At 44.6% G+C, this 24,538-nt stretch overlaps 1 protein-coding gene across 7 annotated transcripts in view; it reads left to right on the top strand.

The window, feature by feature from the left end:
- JAK2 (Janus kinase 2) overlaps nucleotides 1-24,538 on the top strand; it is a 419,848-nt gene that overhangs the window by 133,001 nt on the left and 262,309 nt on the right. For all 7 annotated transcript variants that reach the window (XR_003858317.1, XM_029613659.1, XM_029613675.1 and 4 more), the window contains one exon: nucleotides 16,260-16,405. Coding sequence is in view for 6 of the 7 variants with exons in the window: in XM_029613659.1 (XP_029469519.1) it covers nucleotides 16,260-16,405 (146 nt within the window). In the remaining variant the exon portion in view is untranslated. The remainder of the gene's footprint in view (nucleotides 1-16,259; nucleotides 16,406-24,538) is intronic.

Here is a 24,538-nt window from a genome sequence, read left to right on the forward strand (position 1 = left end):
TGAGGGACTTCAGAGCCGCACTGATTGACACCTCACTATCGACATTGACGGGACCGTTGGTTCCAGCTGTGCCACTGGCAGGGGCACTGGAGACCAACCACCGTTTATCTCCTCTAGGCCGAGGATGTCTGGTTCCTTGCCATCGGCCTCGGCACCAGGGAAGGACTGGGCCAAGCATTGAGGGAAGCCAAAGAAACATCAGCACTGGTCACCATCAATGCATGGTGCTGGGCATGGGGATGCACTGGCTTATGCTGTGATGTCCCCTAAGCGACACCGCAGCGAGGAGCGCCAGTTCTCCATCGGTTACTGGGGTCTGCAACGGTCTCCACTGGTCCTGATGCCAGTCACCAATCAGCGTTGCAGGTCCGAAAAAGATCTGGCCACCCCTCCTTCCTCCCAGTCAGTGTTGGCATCGGCAACATTTGAAGAGGAGCAGGAGCTGCGAATCCAGCTGGCGGTGGAATGGGTGCTGCAGGGCATTAGTCCTGTGGCACCGACCGTACTGGAGTTAGTACAGTCCATCCTGGAACCACTGCTGGAGAATCTTAATGCACTTATCGGTGCATTATTCACCCAGCTGGTGTCGGTTCCTGGGACAGCATCTGTTTCCAGCAGGGCACTGATGCCTCCCCTACTGATATGTGGCCATGGCCGGTTCCTCTGGGAGGAAGCTCCACCTGGGCCGGCAGAGATACCGAGGCCTGTAGCCCCTCCATCCAGCTTTACCGGTGCTGGAACCTCTGGACGAAGGCTGAGCGCCTAGGGGCCCCATCCCCTGTGGCTTACAGTGAGGATGAGGGTTCCTATGACCCCCTGGGGAGAGGATTCCTTGGAGGGGTGAATAAATATGTGGACAAAGGTGAACCGGTAGATGTGATGTGTTCGGATTTTCAGAAGACGTTCGATAAAGTCCCGCTTCTAAGAAAACTTAAAAGTCATGGGATAGGAGGTGATGTCTTTTTGTGGATTGCAAGTTGGTTAAAAGACAGGAAACAGAGAGTAGGATTAAATGGTCAATTTTCACAGTGGAAAAAGTAAACAGTGGAGTGCCTCAGGGATCTCTACTTAGACCGATGCTTTTTAATATATTTATAAATGATCTGCAAAGGGGTACGACGAATGAGGTGATCACATTTGGGGATGACACAAAATTATGCAGAGTAGTTAAATCTCAAGTGAATTGTGATGAATTGCAGGAGGACCTTGCAAGACTTCCAAATAGCAGATGAAATTTAATGTGGACAAGTGCAAAGTGATGCATATAGGGAAAAATAATCCTTGCTGTAGTTAAACAATATTAGGTTCTATCTTAGGAGTTACCACCCAGGAAAGAGATCTAGGCGTCATAGTGGATAATACATTGAAATTGTCGGCACGGTGTGCTATGGCGATCAAAAAAGCAAACAATGTTAGGAATTATTAGGAAGGGAATGGCAAATAAAACAGATGATGTCATAATGCCTCTGTAAAGCTCCATGGTGAGACCGCACCTTGAATACTGGGTGCATTTCTGATCTCCGCATCTCAAAAAGGATATAGGTGCACTGGAGAAAGTGCAGAGAAGGTGACCAAAATGATACGGGGCATGGAACGGCTGCTATATGAAGAAAGGCTAAAGAAGTTAGGGCTGTTCAGTTTGGTGATGAGATGACTGAGGTGTGGAATATGATAGAGTCTACAAAATCATGAAAGGAATAGAAGGACCAGGGGGCACTCTATGAAGTTAGCAAGTAGCTCATTTAAAACAAATTGAAGAACATTCTTTTTCACTCAGCGCATAGTTAAGCTCTGGAATTCATTGCCAGAGGATGTGGTTATAGCAGTTAGTGTAACTGGGTTAAAAAAGGTTTGGATAAGTTCCTAGAGGAAAAATCCATAAACTGCTATTATGATAATTAATTAGCAATAGTAGCTTGAGATTTATCTAATGTTTGTACTTGCTAGGTGCTTGTGACTTGGATTGGCCACTATTGGAAACAGGATACTGGGCTTGATGGACCCTTGGTCTGACCCAGTATGGCATATCTTATGTTCTTATGACTACTAGCAGTGGTAAGGTGAGGCATATGAATCTTGTAACTCGCTTCTCTGGGAAACAGTAACAGTGTTTTGGAGCTGCTTTTGTACAGTCAGAGCCCTGCCCCACCCTCCCCACTCATTGCAAACTCCAGTGGGGACACCCTGACATAACTCCTCTTCACCCACTCCCAGCTCAGCAATCTCCGTGGCCCTGTCAGGGGTTTGAAAAGTCCAATATGGCTTTCATTCCAAAAAGTTTTGGGATCCTTGCTCTGTATTTATTATTTATATTTCATTTTTCTTTTAGTCTGAAATTTCCATTAGCTCAATACAGCCAACAATTTCACATTCATAAAAACAAACATCAAATGACAAATTACAAACATTTCAAAAATTTTGCTGAGATTGCTATCATTAACATACTTTCCAGTCAAGAATATGCCTCAGCAAGTAAAACAGCTTTTACTTTCTTCCTAAACTTCAAATAATCACGTTCTTTAAAAATAGCTGGGAGACTGATATTTCATAATTTTGCCCCAGCAATAGCAAAATCTTTGGTTCTAGTGTCTTGGAAATGCAGCAAATGCACAGATGATAGCTCAATTACATTTTGAGAAAAGGAATGTAAAATACCTGATGGATTATAAAATTTAATTCAATCAAAAGAATAATGTTTTTCATCCTGATAAACTTTTATGCAGTAGTGTTAGAATTTTAAACTGTTACTTGAAACATTGGCTAGCAATGAAAATCTTTCATTTTCAAGGAAACACTGTCATTCCATTTAAAATTAAATGTCACATACCACTGCATGTTGAACTAATTGAAGGGCTCACAAATATTTTGGTAATTCCAAAAACAAAGAATTGTTTTTGGAATTACCAATTAAAGAATTGCAGTAGTCCAGTTTACTAAGACCCAAAGCTTGTACTATTAACCAAAGATAGTGTAGTTCAATCAACTTCTTTAATGGTCTTAACTCTTTGCAGTTTATAGAAATCCATTCTCGTCTAATTATTCACATGTGACCTCATTCAATTTAGAGTCAAAATCACTCCCAGATTATGAACTTCCTGCTTTATATACAATATTGTATTTCCTATCATTGTAGAAGGTAGCATTTCTAAAGGTTGTTCATGGCAAAGTGTGAATGGTGGATGGCAACCCGATGCTGGAACAGCCAAGGTCCAGTTAAATTCAAAAGAATTCTACTTGCAGTTTGTGTTCTTGCAAGTAGTAGTATTGAGAGTTGTATGATGTCACAGCCAATACTGACAAATTGTCAGAAGGTGTTTGACAAAGTCTCCCATGAGAGACTCCTAAGAAAATTAAAAAGTCATGGGATAAGAGGCAGTGTCCTTTTGTGGATTGCAAATGGTTAAAAGATCGGAAACAGAGAGAGTAGGATTAAATAATCAATTTTCTCAGTGAGGAAAGATAAACAGTGGAGTGCCTCAGGTATCTGTACTTGGACTGGTGCTTTTGAATATTTATAAATAATCTGGAAAGGGGAATGATGAGTGAGGTGATCTAATTTGCAGATGACACAAAATTATGCAGAGTTGTTAAATCACAAACAGATTATGATAAATTGCAGGAGGACTTTGCGAACTGGAAGACTGGGCATCCAAATGGCAGACTAAATTTAATGTGGACAAGGGCAAAGTGATGCACATAGGGAAAAGTAACCCACATAGTAGTTATATGATGCTAGGTTCCATATTAGGCATTACCACCCATCAAAAAGATCTGGGCGTCATAATGGACAACATATTGAAATCGTCGGCTCAGTGTGCTGCGGCAGTCAAAAATGTAAATAGAATGTTTGGAATTATTAGGTAAGGAATGGTGAATAAAACAGAGAATGTCATAGTACCTCTGTATTACTCCATAGTGAGACCGCACCTTGAGAATTATGTGCTATTCTGATTGTTATATCTCAAAAAAAGATATAGTTGCACTAGAAAAGGTTCAGAGAAGGGTGCCTAAAATAATGAAGGGGATGCAGAAGGGGGTGGGGGGTGTCTCTCTTGGAAGCTTTTTTATTCAGAACCGTCCTTGATCTGTCTGACATACATTATGTCAGGCCATTGATGATTTGCATTTATTTTATTTAAAAAATTTTCTGTATTGCTTCACTTCACCAACAGTAGGAGAGCTCAAAGTGGTATACGATGATAAAATTAAAAAAATGCATATGGATGTCTAACAAATCTAAGACTGTGACAGAGTGATGGAGATGAGTAAGTTCAAAGTATAGGTAGGTGGTGTGCAAAAAATGTTGCTTGCGGATTGTACTTTGCCTGCCCCTGTGTTAGAACTATATGTGTGAAGTCCCCAGTAGGTGGTTCTCATCCCCTTCCATCAAGGGGCCTCTGTGAACCCTGGGTCTATCTGGTTAGTCCTCCCAGCTCTTTGACATAATATAAGATTTGCTATACTGGGCCAGATTAAAAGTCCATCAAGCCCAATATGTTGCGGACAGAACGGTGGACCCTTGAGCCGGCCTGGCGGAGTGCGCAGATGGGAAGAGTGAATTCCTTGGAGATGGCACAGGCCTGGAGGCGGAACCAAGATAGAGATGAAAGTGAAGTCTTCACCCTGGAAGCCCAAGATCCCCCCGAGAGGCGCTCGTGAGGACCTGGACCACTGGGACTTAGGAGAAGGAACGAGATGAGACGAGAAGACAAGCCAAGGGTCGAGGCAGGCAGCAGACACGGAGAATCGGTGACAGAGCCAAAGTCAGAAACCAAAGAACTAACCGAGAGAAATCCTGAAGCGGAGTGGGATCTGGAACAGCAGGATCAGGATCAGGAGCGGCAAGACCAGGATTAAGGTTAGGATCAGCAGGATCTGGATCAGCAGGAACTGGAATAGCAGAACAGAAACAGCACTAACAGCACAAAACACTCAAACACTGAGTAACTTCGTTGCTAAGCAACCTCCACAGGGCAGATGCCGGCCTTAAGTAGTCGCTGGCGTCTGACATCACCAAAGGGGGCGAGCCGGAGCTCCCCGTGGTTGGACTGTTAAAAGGTCCCCTCTCATGAGGCAGCAGGTAAGAACCCGGTCGCTAGTCTAGTGACCGGGATCGCAACAGTACCCCCTCTTCAAAGGACCCGGTTTACCAGGATGATCCAAGTGAAACTGTTGCAGAAGAGATTTGTCTAGGATATTGCGAGCGGGCTCCCAAGTGTTCTCCTCACCACAGCCTTCCCAAGCTAAGAAATATTCCCAGTGACGATTAAAGAAACGTACATCAAGGATCTCTCGAACTTGATATGTAGGGTCATCAGCAGCGGGGTTCTCCGTAGTATCAGGAGATCTCTGATGAAATCGAGAAAGAACTACCGGTTTAAGGAGAGAAACGTGAAATACATTGTGGATGCGTAGCGCAGTAGGCAGGCGTAAATGATAGGAAACCATTCCAACTCTCTCAGCAGCTCAAAATGGTCCGCAGAATTTAGGAGCCAGTTTTTTAGAGGGCAATTTGAGGTGAATGTTCTTGGTGCTAAGCCAGACTTTGTCTCCCAGAAGGAACACTGGCGCTGGTCGACGATGCCAGTCGGCATGCCTTTTAGCGGCTGTTGCTGAAGCGGTGAGTTTATCTTGAATGGAATTCCAAAGTCTATGCAACTGCTGGGCAGACAACTGGGCTGCTGGTGATGGCACCGACACAGACAGGAGTAGTGGTAGTTTAAGTTGCTTCCCATATACTGCTTGAAAGGGCGAACTTCCAGTAGCTGAGTGAATTTGCTTATTGTAGGAAAACTCGGCCCAGGGTAGTAACTCTACCCAGTTGTTCTGTTTGTCGTTAGCAAAAGCTCGAAGGAAAGTCTTTAGGGAGCGATTCATGAGCGCTGTTTGTCCGTTACTTTGGGGATGAAATGCAGTGGAGAAACTGAGTTGTACCTCAAACTTCTTGCACAGAGCTTTCCAATAGCTGGCCGTAAATTGCGGGCCCCGATCAGAAACGATGTCCTGCGGAAGTCCGTTAATGCGAAAGATGTGCTGTGCAAATATTCTGGTGCAGACGGCAGCTTGGTCAATGGCACAAAATGAGCCATTTTGGAAAAACGGTCCACCGTGACCCAAATGATGGTTTTCCCATTAGATGAAGGCAAATCTACTACAAAATCTGTAGCTATATGAGTCCATGGTTCAGTTGGAACAGGCAGTGGTTGCAATAGCCCCCAAGGGTGACCAATTCGAGGTTTTTGTCTAGCACAAGTAGGACAGGAACTCACATAAGTACGTACATCTTGTTTTAAGTTTGGCTACCAGTAATAGCGGTTCAATAAATCCAAAGTCCTGTCTCGACCAGCGTGGCCTCCAGTCAGGGAATCGTGGGCCCAACTCAAGACCCTTGTCCGGAGGCGCTTGGGAACTACTGTCTTCCCCAGAGAACTCACAATCACAGCGGCCAGGTTGATCTTAGTGGGATCCAGGATGTATTGAGGATGCTCCTCCTCCTCTAACTCAGAAGTACGGGACAAGGCATCCGCACGGATATTTTTGGATGCTGGCCGGTAGCGAAGGGTAAAATCAAAACGGTTAAAAAAAAGAGACCACCTGGCTTGTCTGGGGTTCAGCCTCTGTGCTTGGCACAAAAATTCCAAGTTTTTATGATCAGTGTAGACTGTGACAGGATGGATTGCACCTTCTAGCCATTGCCTCCATTCCTCGAAGGCCAACTTAATTGCCAAAAGCTCCTTGTCCCCTATACTGTAGTACACTCGGCCAGTGAGAATTTTTTGGAGAAATAGCATGGAAGCAACTTGCCTGTGTCTGAGTGCTGAGTGAGTATCGCTCCTACTGCAATGCTGGACGCATCTACCTCCACAATAAAAGGACGTTGTGGATCCGGATGATACAAACAAATGTCCATCAGGAATGCCTGTTTTAAATCCTCAAAGGCTTGACAAGCTGTTTCGGACCATTCCTTGGCATCCACCCCTTTACGAGTCAGTGCAGTGAGGGGTGCAACTCTCAAAGAGTAATTAGGAATAAAGTGTCTGTAGAAGTTTGCAAATCCGAGGAAACGCTGCAAGGCTTTCACCCCCACGGGACGGGGCCAGTTTGTGATTGCTGATGCTTTTTCTGGATCCATTTGAAAACTGGTAGATGACACGATGTACCCCAAGAAGGGAAGCGACTCACATTCGAACATACATTTCTCGAGTTTGGCATACAGGTGATTGTCTTTCAAGACTTGCAACATTTGTCTAACATGTTGGCGGTGGGACTTCAGATCTTGGGAATAAATTAAGACGTTATCCAAATACACTATGATGTAAGAGTGCAGCATCTCTCTCAACACCTCATTCATAAGATTTTGGAAGACTGCCGGAGCATTACACAAGCCAGATGGCATTACTAGGTATTCATAATGCCCATCTCTTGTATTAAAGGCAGTCTTCCATTCGACTCCAGGACGGATGCAAACTAAATTGTATGCTCCCTGCATATCAAGCTTTGTAAAGATCTTTGCCCCCTGCAGTCTGTCCAAGAGTTCTGGAATTAAAGGAAGGGGGTACCGATCTCGCTTTATAATGGCGTTTAAGCCTCTATAATCTATACAAGGTCTAAGTGTACCATCCTTCTTCCCCACGAAGAAAAACCCCGCTCCGGCTGGTGATCGAGAAAGGCGGATAAATCCCTTGGCGAGGTTTTCAGTGATGTATTCAGACAATGCGCGTGACTCTGGCAGAGACAAAGAATACACTCTACCATGCGGCGGCGTGGTGCTGGGCAATAAGTCTATGGCGTAGTCAAAAGGGCGATGACGTGGCAAAATCTCTGCTTTTTTTTTTTTTTAAACCTCTGCAAAGACCATGTAAGGTGTAGGAGGCAATACAGAAGTACTTAGCATGTGCATGACAGAAGGCCTCTGAACCTTGAGACAATTGGAAAAACAAAAGGGTCTCCACTGAGCTATTTGTAAGGAGTCCCAATGAATTATGGGAGAGTCCTGCTGTAACCGCGGCAACCCCAGTACCACCGGATGCACAGCTTTCTCCAAAATCAAAAAAGATATCTCTTCCGAATGCAGCGCTCCGGTCCAAAGAGTCAGAAGAACTGTAGAGTCAGAAATACTCCCAGGAAGGACTGTACCTAGGATAGAAGTGATGCGTAGTGGGGAACTTCGAGGAACAGTAGGCAAACGCAGTTGTTGCACCAAATCTGATAAAATGAAGTTTCCACCCTCTCCAGAGTCTATGAAGGCAAGAGTGTGAAAGGACCCTCCTGGGTATTCGAGAGTCACCGGTATAGAACATTGAGGAGTAGAATTAACACAACCTAGGAGTAGCTCCTCTGTACTGCTTAGGCTTTGGCGTTTTCCGGCCGCTTCTTGCACTGGGCTAGAAAGTGGCCCTTGATGCCACAGTATAGACACAATCCCAGTGCGTGGCGTCTTCGCCTCTCCTCAGCAGTCAACGGCGTGCGACCTAACTGCATAGGTTCTTCAGCTCATGGCTCTGATTGTGCCGTCCCGTGACTTGAAGACGTTGTCACAGGTCTAGCGAAGACTGGTGCTAAAGATATGGACCGGCATAAAGAACGGCCCTCCTTGGCCCTTTACTAGAGGCGTCGGTCTATCCGACCGGCTAAATCAATTATGTCGTTGAGATTATCAGGAATGTCTCTGGCGGCCAACTCATCCTTGATGTGACCAGACAACCTTCCAAAAAGACTTCCCGCAAGCTGTCATCACGCCAGCCTACCTCCATTGCGAGAGTACGAAACTCAATAGCATAGTCTGCCAGGGACCGAGATCCCTGTCTTAGCTGTAACAGCTCTGACGTAACTGTAGGCAGACATGCAGGTTCGTCAAAGGCTTGTTTGAAGTTGTGAACAAACTGCTGCAGATTGTTCGACAAAGGATCCTGGCACTCCCACATTGGTGAAGCCCAATTCAACGCCTTCCCTTCCAGTAGCGACAAGATGTAGGCAACCTTCGCTGAATCTGACGGGAACTGACCTGGAAGTAGCGAGAACCTAATGTAACACTGGTTCAGGAATCCTCGGCAACCCTTGGCTTCACCCGCGTAGTGGGAGGGAGTTGGAAGCTGAGTGGATGCAGATAAGCTTACTGTGGGAACCAGAAGAGATACCGGTGGTGGCTCTGGCAGAGTGGCATCCAGCCGATTTGACAATCACTCGACGTTGGCAGCCAGGACTTCAAGACAATGTTGCTGCTACTGCAGTCGTTGGGCCATCCCGGGAATGGCTTGCAGTCCGGAGATGTCCGCCGGGTCCATGGCTTAGCAAACTGTTGCGGACAGAACGGTGGACCCTTGGGCCGGCCTGGCGGAGTGCGCAGATGGGAAGAGCGAATTCCTTGGAGATGGCACAGGCCGGGAGGCGGAACCAAGACAGAGATGAAAGTGAAGTCTTCACCCTGGAAGCCCAAGATCCCCCCCCGAGAGGAGCTCGTGAGGACCCGGACCACTGGGACTTAGAAGGAACGAGATGAGAAGACAAGCCAAGGGTCGAGGCAGGCGGCAGACACGGAGAATCGGTGACAGAGTCAAAGTCAGAAACCAAAGAACTAACCGAAAGAAATCCTGAAGCAGAGTGAGATCTGGAACATCAGGATCAGGAGCGGCAAGACCAGGATTAAGATCAGGATCAGCAGGAACTGGAACAGCAGAACCGAAACAGCAGTAACAGCACAAAACACTCAAACACTGAGTAACTTCGTTGCTAAGCAACTTCCACAGGGCAGACGCCGGCCTTAAGTAGTCGCTGGCGTCTGAAATCACCAAAGGAGGTGGGCCGGAGCTCCCCGTGGTTGGACTGTTAAAAGGTCTCCTCTCACGAGGCAGCAGGTAAGAACCCAGTCGCTAGTCTAGCGACCGGGATTGCAACACAGTATCTTGTTTACAACAAATGCCAATCCAAGTCACAGGTATCTGGCAAGATTCCAAACAGTAGATAGAACCCATACTGCTAATACCCAGGGATAAGAAGTAGATTTCTGCAATGCCACCTTAATAATGATTTTTGGACTTTTCCTCCAGGAACTTGTCCAAACCTTTTTAAACGCAGCTAGACTAACAGCTTTCACTACATCCTCTGGCAACGAATTCTAGAGCTTAATTATGCATTGAGTAAAAAAATATTTTCTCTTATTAGTTTTAAATGTACAACTTGGTAACTTCATTGTGTATCCCCTAGTCTTTGTACTTTTTGAAAAAGTAAACAACCGATTTGTGTTTACTCGTTCCACTTCACTTATTATTTTATAGATCTCTATATCATCTCCCCTCAGCCGCCTCTTCTCCAAACTGAAGAGTTCTCACCATGGACCCCTCTCCTCCACAGGAAAGGAGAGAAAGTATTTTCCAGAAGACCTCTTTGCTGATTTTATAAAGAGAATGGTGGAGACGATTCAATTTAATTTGTGGAAGAGTCCAGGCAAAAATGCTTTATATCCTCTAGTTTGTCTCCCTCCCATGCCCAAGAAGGAAATCATGGCAGTATGCATGTCTCCTGAAGGAGACATTAGATGTGAATACCCCTCTCCCCCAATGCCACCAGTAAACAAGATTATTTTACCATATACAGAAGGCTCCTGGATAGGAAAAGCAGTCAGTCAGTTGTGGTCAAATCAAATCTCACAAAGGCCAAGAGGTCTAGAACCCAGACATAGGTGCCCTCAAGGAAGAATTCTTGTACCGTTGTCCTTACTGGGAGAAATGTTTATCAGGGTGCCCACATAGCATCTTATCAGCTCTTCATGGGCCAGTATATATGAAACATACTGAAAGAGGTAAGGGAGTTTCAGAGCCTTCCCCTCAGGAGATGTATAATGCTCTAGAGTCATTACTATTACTATTAATCATTTATAAAGCACTATTAGACACATGCTGTGCTATACAGATTCACATAAGAGACAGTCCCTACTCTATGGAGTTTAGAATCTCGTCAAGACAAATGAGTCAATAGGATGTAATTAAGTTTTAAAAGAAGCTCCAAAAAGGTGAGGTTTTAGATTGGATTTGAATGTAGCCTAAGAGGGAGCATGATGCACTGACTTGGTAAGTCTGTTCCAGTAAATGGTGCTACAAGATAGAAAACACAGAGTTGTAAATTAGTGGTAGAGGAGATGAGTGCAGATAAGAACGACTTGCCTGATGAGCAGAGTCCCTGAAGATGAGTATCGGAGAACATAAGTGAATATAGATCATGAGGAGCTGCAGAGTGAATACACTTGTAGATAAGCTTGAATTGCATGTAGAAGTGATGGGGAGCCATTTGCAGCGACTTGAGAAGAGGGGCTATTTTGTCATAATGACTCTGTGGAAGGTGATCTGTGCAGCTTAATTTTGAATAGATTGCAGTGCAGCAAGGAGGCCTGTGAAGAGCAAGATGCAGTAATCTAAACAGGAAGTGCTAAGTGCTTTGGTAGCATGCTCAGAAAGGAAGGGACACATTTCTAGCAATTATAGAGGAAGTTCCCACAGAAGACAGCTTATTCTTTTTGTTTTACATTTATTAATTTATTCATATTTTTCACAAAGAAAACTTTGTTACAGAAAAAAGTGAGATTTCACAGAAAATTCCAAAAATATAAGTAAAAAGGAAACAAATTATAACACAGTCTCACTTATTAGCCCACAAAGTTGAAAGGAAATTGTAGAAAATAATAAGAGGCTACAAGATATGTAATAATTTTAAGAAACTGGTATCAAGCTTGGACAATCCTGAAATTCAGAGATTGGATCAGTTAACTGGTGTCGAAATGGAAACCTTTGTAGCAGCAAGAAAAAAACATTAATCTGGTGTTTAAAAAAACAAACAAAAAAAACCTTCCATAACTAATAGCATTATATTTCATCTAGCATTTACAAAGGTGTCTCAAAACAAAAGAAAGTCCCAAGACCCCGTGTCTCCTGATGCCTTCCCAAAAACGTTCATCTTTTCTTTTGGGCAACATTAGACACGTCTGGATATTTCCAGGACAGCTCATTCTATGCGTTGATCTTGGGAATAGCGACAGCCTCTATGGGCCCAGGTGCCAGCTATTGATTGCTAGTGGACAAGGGTATAGTGTGTGGAAAACATATGGTCAGATCAACCATTTGAATGGCACTGAGAGTCTCTGCAATAGGTGTTGGTATCTGTATGCTTGCAAGCCTCAGACCTTAGACAAGATGTGCTCTGCAATGGAGAGAATCTATTTAGAGGGAAGCCCAAGAAAATGGTGGCTCAAATTAAACAATTACACTACGCTTCAGGCCCTCTCTGCTGCCATTCCGGACTCACTCTCCTTATTTGGAAGGTATTCAAGTAGGGCACTGAAAAGATTCTTCTATCCTCTAAGGAGGCAGTATTCTTTGCACTCATCTCTATCTTAGAAAGTCCACCTTGCTTTTTATTTCTTTTGACCAAACAAACCTTTTCTAATTGCATAGCAGATTGTCTCTGTTTGTTTTGCCCAGGCATGCCTGATTCTGGATAGGCATGTCGAGGCTTATAGTGTTAGAGCCATGGTGGGATCAGTGTCCCATTTATTTTTATTTATTTTTTTATTTGTGGTTTTTTATATACCGAAGTATAGCGTTTTGCCTTCACTCCGGTTTACAGGATAACAACGTAATACATACAAATAACTTATAACTATATTTAACATTCACAGAGAATAACCTTATTTAACATATTAAATGAGAAATTTATATGAAAGAGGTAATCTACACGAGGAGTAAATATATGATATTCATTAATTATTATGTGGAACAAGTAGCAATCTGAGCGGTAGAAGGTTGATGTAGGATATGGGTAAGTGTAGGATCTCGGGGCATGTTAGGTGCTTCAGGTAAAGACTTGAGGAAGGGAGGAAGAGGGATGAGGGCAGAGAAAGGGGAGGGGGTGGGGGGAGAGGGGAGATGAGACAATGTTTAATAGAAAGGGATCGTCAAAGGAATGGGGGTGTCAGCATGTAATGGTTCGAGAGGGGGTGGAATTTTTATCCCACGCCATCTCTAAAAGTTTGACTGAAAAACCAGGTCTTTAGTTCTTTTTTGAATGCTTTGATGTCATGAATTGAGCTTAAATGTTGTGGAATGTTGTTCCATAAGTTTGGGCCTGCTATGGAGAAAGCTCTGTTCCTGGTGTTTGTGAGTTTGGCTAGAGGAATTGATGGAATTTCAAGTTGAAGTTTATTTGCAGATCTGGTCATTCTTTGAGGTTTGTGTGTTAGGATAAGTTGTGACAGTAGTTTTGGTCAGTCTGTCCTGTGGGGATTTGAGGTTTATCATTCAATTCCATTCCCCTTAGGGCCCTTTGTTTTTTCCAGGCTATCTTTTTAACAAAAAAAGAAAAGAAAGAAAAAAATGATAAATAGTTTGTTGCCACCAAAAATAGTTTTTTCCATTGACACACATTTTTCTGTTTTCCCCTTTGTTTAAATTGGAGGTAGCTAGGGATCTCCACCTGTGGGGCTGAACATTCTCCTTGTCTTGAAGAAAGCAAGGGTCACTTATTTGTAATGTGTTCTCTGAGGATAACAGGATGAATCCAGCCACCTCCCCTTGGATTTGGTTGCTACATGTTTGTAGATATATTAAGAACTGAAGGGGACCCTGTGTGATATGTAGAAGCTTTGAAATCTGTTTTACTGGCCAGGTTCTGTCAGATGTCACCCCCCTCACCCCCACCCCACTCCGTGAGGACTTATGTCCTGCTATCCTGAGAGAACACCTGTTATAAGTAAGCAGCCTTTGTTTTTTGTAACTACAGTAAACTGCTTGTCTTCAGAGAAGCAAAGTTGTTTACCTATAACAGGTGTTCTCTGAAGACAGCAGTTCAAGATTCACAGTAAATACCTTTTTTCAATAAAATGCCTTCTGTTAACCCTTCTTGCAAAAGTTCTTGGTGGAGGTAAATGGAAAAAGTAAATTATGGGTTGCAGAGTGATGACACTAATCTTGATATGGCTCAGGTTTTCTCCATCTCTCATTTTAATACGTTTTCGCCAATGCGCACAGTATATCGCAAAGGAATTTCTTAGCATCAAGTTGTTTGCTTCTGTGCCATTAAAAGTACCTCTAGAGTTGAAGGCTGATCAGACTTGATGCGTTTCACATGCCATTTCATCACAGATCCATATTTATTTAAAAGAACTAAATTCTTAGCAGATGTTTCCATAGATTGAACTGCTTCATGATCATGTAGACCTGCTAATTTACAATGAGACCATAAAGTACAACATACTAATAAATCCCAAGTCGGATCCCATTTCTTATGAGTCTGGTCTCTAGGAGCGCAAACATTTTTATAGAAGAATATCCTTTAGAATCCTAACTCTATCATCAGTGGGTGGAATAATTCTGGAATTTTCTGGACAGTGCACTTTTCTGCTCATAGCTAGAAATGTGCAAGAGTACATCCATATCTGGTTAATGGTATTGGCCTGTACAGAGTAAAAAGCACAACCATTAAATATCAATTTCTCTCCTCATTGTGTTCCAAGATAAAGCAAGCTTAGACATAATTTTCAGTGAAATAAGAAAAAACAGATGGAGAACTACTACCATGGTACTGAGAATGAGGTCTGATGGGAAACTAGTTCCAGCCTTCTGGCTAAAACTTTGAGATAAGGAGTCAGCAATCAATTCACATCCAACACTTTAGCTAGGAAGTTTAAAGGTAAGTGTTCAGAGATGAGGGAATAAACAAGACATAGTAGAGTAGGGGGACAGGCACTAGTAAAGAGTTTAATGAATCCTGCTCTAAAGTCAGAATTAGCTAAAAGGTTTCACCACTTCCAAAGGAACAAGATAAGTGCATCATGATGCTGAACCATAAACCATATGGTAGGAAGCATCCATAAAGTTGACTTATCTGATGTTTATACTGGTAGTGTAGTAGAGGCTTATAATGGTGAAGATGTATATATATTGTACCCAGAGATACCTACAGAATTGACAGACAAGGCAAATGTATGCCAATAGCTATAGGATAATGAGACACCATAATGAGCTTGCGTGTTTGTACATGGCTTCACTAAGAGATGGAAGAGGTGCTGTAGAATGAATCCACTTGCAGTCAGTGTGCCCTCTAATTTTTGAAAGGCTACAGTATGTGCACAAAGATTTTTCTTTTATGTAACTAATTATAAGTGAGGCCAAATTTGTGTGCTATGGGCCAATATAATACAAATAATATTGGGATTTCTTGTGCACTGTTTTGCCACGTGTGTGAAGTTTATGACCTGTGTACGTGTACAAAGCTTAAGAGGGAACAGTGCTTGCAGGTGAGTAAGAGAAGCTTGAACTGTATGCTTAAATAGCTAGGAAGCCCAATGTAGTGACTTGAGATACCACCAGAGGACCAGGGTGACACGCTTTGATGGCAGTTTTGGAGAATGTACAATTTTCATGTGTAATATATGGACATTCTTTAGCAAATCCAATATCTGAATGTGCCATGGCTGTTGCAAGACATCTGTACCAGAGACCAGAGAGTCTGTAAGGACCTTCTATGAACCTACAGCAAAAACATTTCTTTAAGCTTCTTGCCTTTTTTAGGTACTACCTGTGCAAAAAACTATTGGGATTACGGCCTTGCAGCCTCTTGTTTCAGTTACATAGTTTTAATTTTTTTGCCTATTTTGTAAATGCATGTTAAATAAAAGGTTTATATTATTGCAACATGTACTATAGCCTTACAACTGCTTTGAGGCTTGCATCCTTGTTGATCTGCACCCATTATGGCTTACTTAGTATATTTTCTGTAACTATGCTTGACCTGGCTATGCACCAGACTGAAGAATCTAATCTCCCTGCTCAGATTCATCTGAAACAGTCTGATATTGGTGCTGATCAACTGGATAGGAGCCTAATGTAGGGCTGTCATATAAAACAGCCCATGAAACCATGAGCTGTTTTATATGATCCTGGAAGTCATGACACTATGAGGACCAGGATCATTAAGCAAAGATTGGCAGAAATCACTTCTGATAGCATAGAGAATCATATATCCTTCAATAATGTGCTTAGTCCCAAACAGGTACAGAACCTCATGCCTAAGAGAGATAGATCTGCAGTGTATCCAGCAAATTTATCCTGAACTGAATTAAAAAAAAGCCTTTCTAAATCAAACTTTAATGTTTAAGTACATCAAAATGTGATGTAAGATATATAGTTGAATTAAATATTTGCAACAATTTTCTTATGTAAATGATAAGCTAATTAAAATTGTGGGATTTTTCTCTACTCATTCTCTTTTAGTGGCGTGATGATTTTGTGGCTGGGTGGGTGAAAGTGCCTGTCACACATGAAACTCAGGAGGAGTGCCTTGGTATGGCTGTTCTTGATATGATGAGAATGGCCAAGGAGAAGGGACAAACACCATTGGCCATCTATAATTCAATCAGGTAATTTTTATCACTTCATATCATGTGTCACCTTGGTTTAAAAAAGTATAATTTGCTTTGTTTCGTTTGCTTTGTTTTCAAAATTAGTTTTATTTTAGTGCTCATATTTAACATAATGAATGAAAGCATGCCTCTTTTTTCTTTGTCTTCTCCCAGTTTTAGTATTTTCATTCTGTTATTTTCAGTGGCTTTCAGATAGTTTTGTATAGTGTTTAAACCAGAGGATGTGGGTAGCAGAAGGAAGTCAGTGGAATGGGAATATCGCCCCCAACACATATTAGGAAGTTCATAGAGAAAAGAAGAAAATTAGTCCACTCTTAGGTAGAAAGGAACATAAGATATACCATACAGAGTCAGACCAAGGGTCCATCAAGCCTCTTATTCTGTTTCCAACAGTGGCCAGTCCAAGTCACAAGTACCTGGCAAGAACCCAAATATTAAATAAATCTCAAGCTACTATTGCTTATTAATTAATAGTTTATGGATTTTTCCTCTAGGAACTTATCCAAACCTTTTTTTTAAACCCAATTACACTAACTGCTGTAACCATATCTTCTGGCAATGAATTTCAGAGCCTAACTATGCGCTGAGTGAAAAAGAATTTTCTTTGATTTGTTTTAAATAAGCTACTTGCTAACTTCATGGAGTATCCCCTGGTACTTCTATTATCTGAGAGAGTAACTAACCAATTTACATTAACTTGTTCAAGTCCTTTCATGATTTTGTAGACCTCTATATCTCACCTCAGTCGTGTCTTCTCCAAACTGAACAGCCCTAACTTCCTTAGCCTTTCCTCACAGGGCAGCCGATCCATGCCCTTATCATTTTGGTCACCCTTCTCTGCACTTTCTCCAGTGCAATTATATCTCTTTTGAGATAGAATTGAACACAGTATTCAAGATGCGGTCTCACCATAGAGCGGTACAGAGACATTATGACATCCATCGTTTTATTTGCCATTACGTTCCTAATAATTCCTAATATTCTGTTTGCTTTTTTGACTGCCATAGCACACTGAGCCGACGATTTCAATGTATTATCCACTATGATGCCTAGATCTCTTTCCTGGGTGGTAACTCAAAACGTGGCTATTTCATCAAGCCTTTGCTGACCCTCCAGACAATCTCTAGTCACCATTATTCTCTCCTGGACAAATTTATCCCCTCCCAGACGAATGGTTTGCTATCCTCTCGAAAGATGGACTTCCAGGTTAAAGCACCTTAAGCTTTAACCCACATCCTATACTATTATGTTACAATACTTCCTGCCTTTATTTTTTTTCCAGCTATTTAGCTTCCAAGTTCTACACCCTGTTGAATGTAACTTTACCTTTTTCTCCTCTATTGTTAATCACTTTATTTATTGCTTCAGTTATCCTTGTTATATGTAAACCGATCCGATATGGTTATCACTATGAAGGTCGGTATAAAAAAGTGTTAAATAAATAAATAAAATAATAAATAACTCCTAAGATAGAAACGAACAGGCAGCAAGTTGAAGAAGAAAAGCTGGAAAACTATGTGCACAAATGCTCATAGTCTGAGCAATAAAGTTCCAGATTTTCAGGCCCTAATGATGGAGGCAGACTTGGATATTGTTGCTATTGCAGAGAAATGGTTCATTGAGCCTCATGAATAGAATATGTTCATCCTGGGGTATATCTTGTTGCGGAAGGATAGAGAGGACAGAAAAGGGGGTGGAGTAGCCCTTTTTCTCAAAAAGAATATCCTAGTAACTTAAATATCCTGGTAACTTAGGGGTTTGGGGAAAAGAGGAAATATTATGGGCTGACTTGGAAAAAGATGATGGCATTTCCATCTATACTGATGTGGTCTACAGGCCTTCAAATCAGACAGAAGAACTGAACCAAGATCTGGCTGAAGACATCCAAAAGGTGAAAAGGAAGGCGGAAGTGATGCTCAATGGAGATTTTAAACTATCTGATGTGTACTGGAGTTTCTCACAGGACAAGCAGGATGGTTGTCCTCACAAATGGGTGACATCGAGGATGGAGCCCACCACGGAAAACTTCTGTCAAAGTTTAAACAGAACTTTGACTGGCCCCTACTGGGCATGCCCAGCAAGGCACTGACCCTGCAGCCAGCAGGGGTCTCCCTTCAGTCTTCTTTTTTCCGCGCAGCAGTTGCCACGCGGTGAAAGGAGCTCTCTACCACGTTCCTGACAGGAATTTGGAAATTAATTTCCTAAGAAAATTTGCCCCTCAGGGGTCTCCCTTTGACAAATTTTTTAGTCATCTTACGGAACCCGGTAAGTTTTTTGCCTTCTTCCATCGACTGCCGTCGAATTTGGCCCTCGAGGCCTGTGGGCACTTACCGATCCCCAGCCTAAATTTTGGCTTCCAGCCATGGCAACGGGGTTCCGTTGTTGTCCGGATTGTACCCGGACTATGTCCATCACAGACCCCCACAGGGTTTGTGTAATGTGTTTGGGTAGTGGGCATGATGTCCTGACTTGCACCAAATGTGCCTTAATGACACCCAAGGGTCGCAAAGCCAGGATGGAGAAGATGGGGCTCCTCTTCCATGCACCAACCCCAACGCCATCGATAGCATCGACGTCATCGGAACCGGCACCGTCGAAGTTGTACCATCATTGTCAACCATCCGGTGACCGTCCGCCATCGATCGCTTCTCGGCCGTCGACTCCCGTCCCTTCCCCGGATGGGCGAGGGGATCGGAAAGAAAAGCACCGCCATCGACGGCATAAGTCTCGGCCTGTCGAGGATCCACAGCCATCGACCTCTGCTCAAGCCGAGCCACCGACAAAGAAGCCGCGAACAGACCGGACGCCCTCCACGTCTCGTTCGCTGGCATCGAGGAAACCCTCACCCTCTCGGGGTGTGGGGGCCGTGATCCCACCGGTTACGGTGGTCCCTCCGGCCCTGCCTCAGCCTCCCTCTCCCGTCGAGCCGGGTATGGTTACCCCTGGTCTCCGGGCAGAACTGGACCGGCTGGTCCAGGAGGCCATCGAGAAAGCGATGAAGAAATTACAACCTCCATTGGCACCGTCTCCGGCACCGGTTCCAGTGCTGCCCCCGGCACCGACGCCGGCACCGGCTTCGCCACCGAGGAGGGAACCGACCACCGAGCCGTTGATACAAGTGCTAGCACCGCTACTGAGCCGCATGGAGGCACTCATGACGGCCCTTCCATCGGTGATTCCAGTGCCATCGACAACACCACCGTCTCAGACTGGTTTCTCATCGGCAGGAGAAACACCGTTTCGAATTCCCCCTTCCGGGGTAGTTCCATCGGTACCTTCTGGTATATCTCCACCGATTTATCCTTCGGTTCCATCGATTCCGCGCCAGGCACCGATTCCATCGGCAGCACCGAAGCCATCCATGCCATTTCTGGTTCCACCTACCGCACCGATTCCACCTCGGTTTCCATCAATGCCTTCAGAGCCTCAGCCAGGTCCATCAGGGCTACAAGCCACACATGATCCCTACGATACCTGGGGTGATGATGATGATACCTCTTCTGACACAGATCTGCCTTCGCCACCATCTCCTACAGAGAGTAGAAAAAGATCTCCTCTTGAGGATCTATCTTTCATTAATTTTGTGAAAGAGATGTCAGAAGTTGTACCTTTTCAACTACAATCTGAAGCTGATGACAGACACCAGATGATGGAACTACTTCAATTTCTGGATGCTCCAAAAATCATCGCTTCCATCCCTATACACCAGGTGTTTTTGGATCTGCTCAAGAAAAACTGGGAATCTCCTTCATCGGTGTCACCAGTTAACAAGAAAGCTGACTCCACATACCTTGTCCAGTCAGCACCAGGTTTCCAAAAACCTCAACTGGATCATCGCTCTGTTGTGGTTGAGTCCGCGCAGAAGAAGGCCAAGCGTCTTAAGCCGCATTCTTCTACCCCACCTACCAGGGACAACAAGTTCCTGGATAGTGTAGGACGAAAGGTGTATCATGGAGCTATGTTGATTTCACGCATAGCTTCATATCAACTTTACATGACTCAATACAACAGAGCCATTTTTAAGCAGATGCAAGACTATGCTGACACGTTGCCGGACCAATACCAACCACAGCTTCAAGCCCTTCTTCACAAGGGATTTGAGGCAGGGAAGCACGAGATTAGGACTGCCTATGACATATTTGATGCTTCCACAAAGGTTTCAGCCACAGCCATCTCAGCCAGACGTTGGGCTTGGTTAAAGTCATCCAACCTTCGCCCAGAAGTCCAAGATCGTCTTGCTGATTTGCCCTGCTTAGGCGACAATTTGTTTGGAGAGCAAATTCAACAGATTGTGGCGGAGTTAAAAGACCACCATGAGACGTTGAAACAACTCTCATCTGTCCCACCTGAGGTGACCTCCAAGCAACCGCAAAAGAAGGACTCTAAGAAGTCATTCTTTCGACCACGTCGCTACTACCCTCCGTCAACTAGGGCTCGTCCTGCACGGTCCTCTAACAGGCCTCAGCCTCGTCAGCCGAGAAAGCAAAGACCTACTGTAGCCCCACCTCCTGGGCCTACGGCGGGCCTTTGACTTCCCTGTATTGAGCACATGCCATCTCCCTCTTCTACACATCCCTGTGGGGGGTCGACTGTTCCACTTCTTCCACCGTTGGAAACAGATCACCTCAGATCAGTGGGTGCTAGCAATTATCGCACAGGGTTACCACCTCAATTTCATAACACTTCCGCCAGACTCCCCGCCCCTTCAGGCATGGAGTCTAACCAACCATTTTACTCAATTACATCAAGAAGTATCCCTTCTTCTACAATCAAATGCTATAGAACCCGTCCCTCCTTGTCAACAAGGGAAAGGATTCTATTCCAGATACTTCCTAATACCAAAGAAATCAGGGGGGCTACGTCCAATTCTGGACCTTCGGGCCCTCAACAAGTATCTGCAAAAAGAAAAATTCAAGATGGTAACCCTGGGCGCCTTGCTCCCTCTGTTGCAAAAGGGGGATTGGCTGTGCTCTCTCGACCTCAAGGACGCTTATACCCACATTGCGATCACACAATCCCATCGCAAATATCTGCGGTTTCTTGTAGGCCACAACCATTATCAATACCGTGTCCTACCTTTCGGTCTCGCTTCTGCCCCACGAGTCTTTACCAAATGTCTCGTAGTGGTAGCAGCATTCCTAAGGAAGGAAGGTGTCCACGTCTACCCCTACCTGGACGATTGGCTAATCAGGGCCTCCTCCCAACACATAGCTCAATCCTCCCTAAAATTGACAATTCAAACACTCCTTTCCTTAGGGTTTCTTGTCAATTACGAGAAATCTTGCTTAGTCCCGTCTCAAACCTTATCCTTCATTGGAGCAGACTTGGACACCTTGCAGGCAAAGGCTTACCTTCCTCTTCAAAGGGTCCACACCCTAATATCCCTGGCTCGCCAGCTCCAGTCTCAAAACACTGCCACGGCTCGCCAGTTCCTCATTCTCCTAGGACACATGGCATCCTCGGTTCAAGTCACTCCCATGACCTGACTAGCCATGAGAGTAACACAATGGACTCTACGACACCAATGGATTCAAGCTTTTCAGCCTCTGTCCTCCATAGTCACAGTCACACAAGCCCTGCGCCTATCCTTAACCTGGTGGACAACTCAGGTCAACCTCCTTCAGGGCTTACCTTTTCTTCCACCGGATCCGCAAGTAATCCTAACCACCGACGCTTCTCACATCGGTTGGGAAGCCCATGTGGACGAATTACAAACCCAAGGCTTATGGTCCAAAGAGGAAGCCGAACACCAGATAAATTTTCTGGAACTTCGCGCAATCCGCTATGCACTCCGAACTTTCAAAGATCATCTATTCCATCAGATAATCTTAATCCAGACGGACAACCAAGTGGCCATGTGGTACATAAACAAGCAGGGAGGCACAGGCTCCTTCCTTCTATGTCAGGAGGCTGCGCAGATCTGGGCGGAAGCCCTCTCCCACTCCATGTACCTCAGGGCCACTTACCTGCCGGGAGTAGACAATGTATTGGCAGACCAGCTGAGCCGTGTCTTCAAGCCACACGAGTGGTCACTCGATCCTCTGGTAGTGACCTCTCTGTTTCACAAGTGGGGTTTTCCCCGCATAGACCTCTTTGCGTCCCCTCAGAACCACAAAGTGGATGATTACTGCTCTCTCATTCGGAGCCAACACTTTCAGCCGAGGGATGCCTTCTCCCTCAAGTGGACGACAGGTCTGCTTTATGCATTCCCTCCACTTCCTCTTCTGTCAAGGACTCTCGTGAAGCTACGCCAGGACGGAGGAACCATGATCCTGATAGCACCCCACTGGCCACGCCAAGTGTGGTTTCCCATACTCCAGGATCTCTCCATCCGCAGGCACATTCCTCTGGGAACGGATCTGCATCTGCTCACTCAAAACGACGGATGCCTCCTCCATCCCAACCTCCAAGCCTTGTCCCTGACGGCATGGATGTTGAAAGGTTAGTCCTTCAGCCTTTTAACCTTTCGGATTCGGTTTCTCGTGTCCTGATAGCTTCACGAAAGCCCTCTACCAGAAGATCCTATTCATATAAATGGAAAAGGTACACATCATGGTGCACTTCTCAGTCCCTTGATCCCCTTTCCTGTCCAATCTCTAAGTTCTTGGACTATTTATGGCACCTATCAGAATCCGGTCTAAAGACCTCTTCCATTAGGATGCATGTCAGTGCGGTAGCCGCCTTCCATAAAGGTGTACAGGGTGTCCCTATTTCAGTACAACCCCTGGTAACACGTTTTCTTAAAGGCTTGCTCCATCTGAAGCCACCCTTACGTCCTCCGGCCCCATCTTGGGACCTTAACCTGGTTCTTGGTCGTCTAATGAAACCTCCTTTCGAACCTTTGCACTCCTGTGAATTAAAGTATCTCACATGGAAAGTGTTATTCCTTTTGGCTATCACTTCAGCTCGCAGGGTTAGTGAATTGCAGGCCTTAGTCACCTATCCGCCTTACACTAAGCTCCTGCAGGACCGGGCGGTGCTCCGCACTCACCCTAAATTTTTACTTAAGGTAGTTTCTGAGTTTCATATTAATCAATCCATCATACTACCTATCTTTTTTCCCAGGCCCCACTCCAACTCCGGGGAACAGACTCTGCATACCCTAGACTGCAAACGAGCTCTAGCTTTTTATCTAGACCGTACAGTTGCTCACAGGAAGAGCACTCAATTATTTGTCTCTTTCCATCCTAACAAGTTAGGACATCCTGTGGGTAAGCAGGCTCTTTCCTCCTGGTTGGCGGACTGCATTTCTTTTTGCTATCAGCAAGCTGGCATTCCTTTTCAAGACCGTGTCAAGGCACACTCTGTGAGGGCCATGGCGACTTCAGTAGCACACCTTCGATCGGTGCCGCTTCCTGACATCTGCAAAGCTGCAACCTGGAGTTCTCTCCATACTTTTGCAGCCCACTATTGTTTGGACAAAGCTGGAAGACAGGACTCCATCTTCGGCCAATCTGTCTTGCGTAACCTTTTTCCAACATGATGTACCAACACCCTTCCACCTGCCCGGTAGGGTGCGGATGTCCTTTACCAAATTCCACCCCAGTTGTTGTGCCTGTTGCACATTGTTGGGTGCATTTGGTGCAAGTCAGGACATCCTCAGCTTGGTACTCACCCATTTGTGAGGACAACCATCCTGCTTGTCCTGTGAGAAAGCAAATGTTGCTTACCTGATGTAACAGGTGTTCTCACAGGACAGCAGGATGTTAGTCCTCACGAAACCCGCCCGCCACCCCGCGGTGTTGGGTTCGTTTTACTTTTTACTTTTTTAGGCACTGCCTGTAGCTTTGAAAATCAGACTGAAGGGAGACCCCTGCTGGCTGCAGGGTCAGTGCCTTGCTGGGCATGCCCAGTAGGGGCCAGTCAAAGTTCTGTTTAAACTTTGACAGAAGTTTTCCGTGGTGGGCTCCATCCTCGATGTCACCCATTTGTGAGGACTAACATCCTGCTGTCCTGTGAGAACACCTGTTACATCAGGTAAGCAACATTTGCTATCCCTGCTGCAGAATCTATAAGAAGTAGAGAGATTGTGGTGACACTTCAAAGTTTCTGCTTAGACAAATGGTGATGGAACCTATGAGGGGAGAAGTAATACTGGACCAGGTGCTTACAAATGAAGAAAGAAATATC

This window comes from Rhinatrema bivittatum, chromosome 1, assembly GCF_901001135.1.
Source record: "Rhinatrema bivittatum chromosome 1, aRhiBiv1.1, whole genome shotgun sequence".
Taxonomy (NCBI): domain Eukaryota; kingdom Metazoa; phylum Chordata; class Amphibia; order Gymnophiona; family Rhinatrematidae; genus Rhinatrema; species Rhinatrema bivittatum.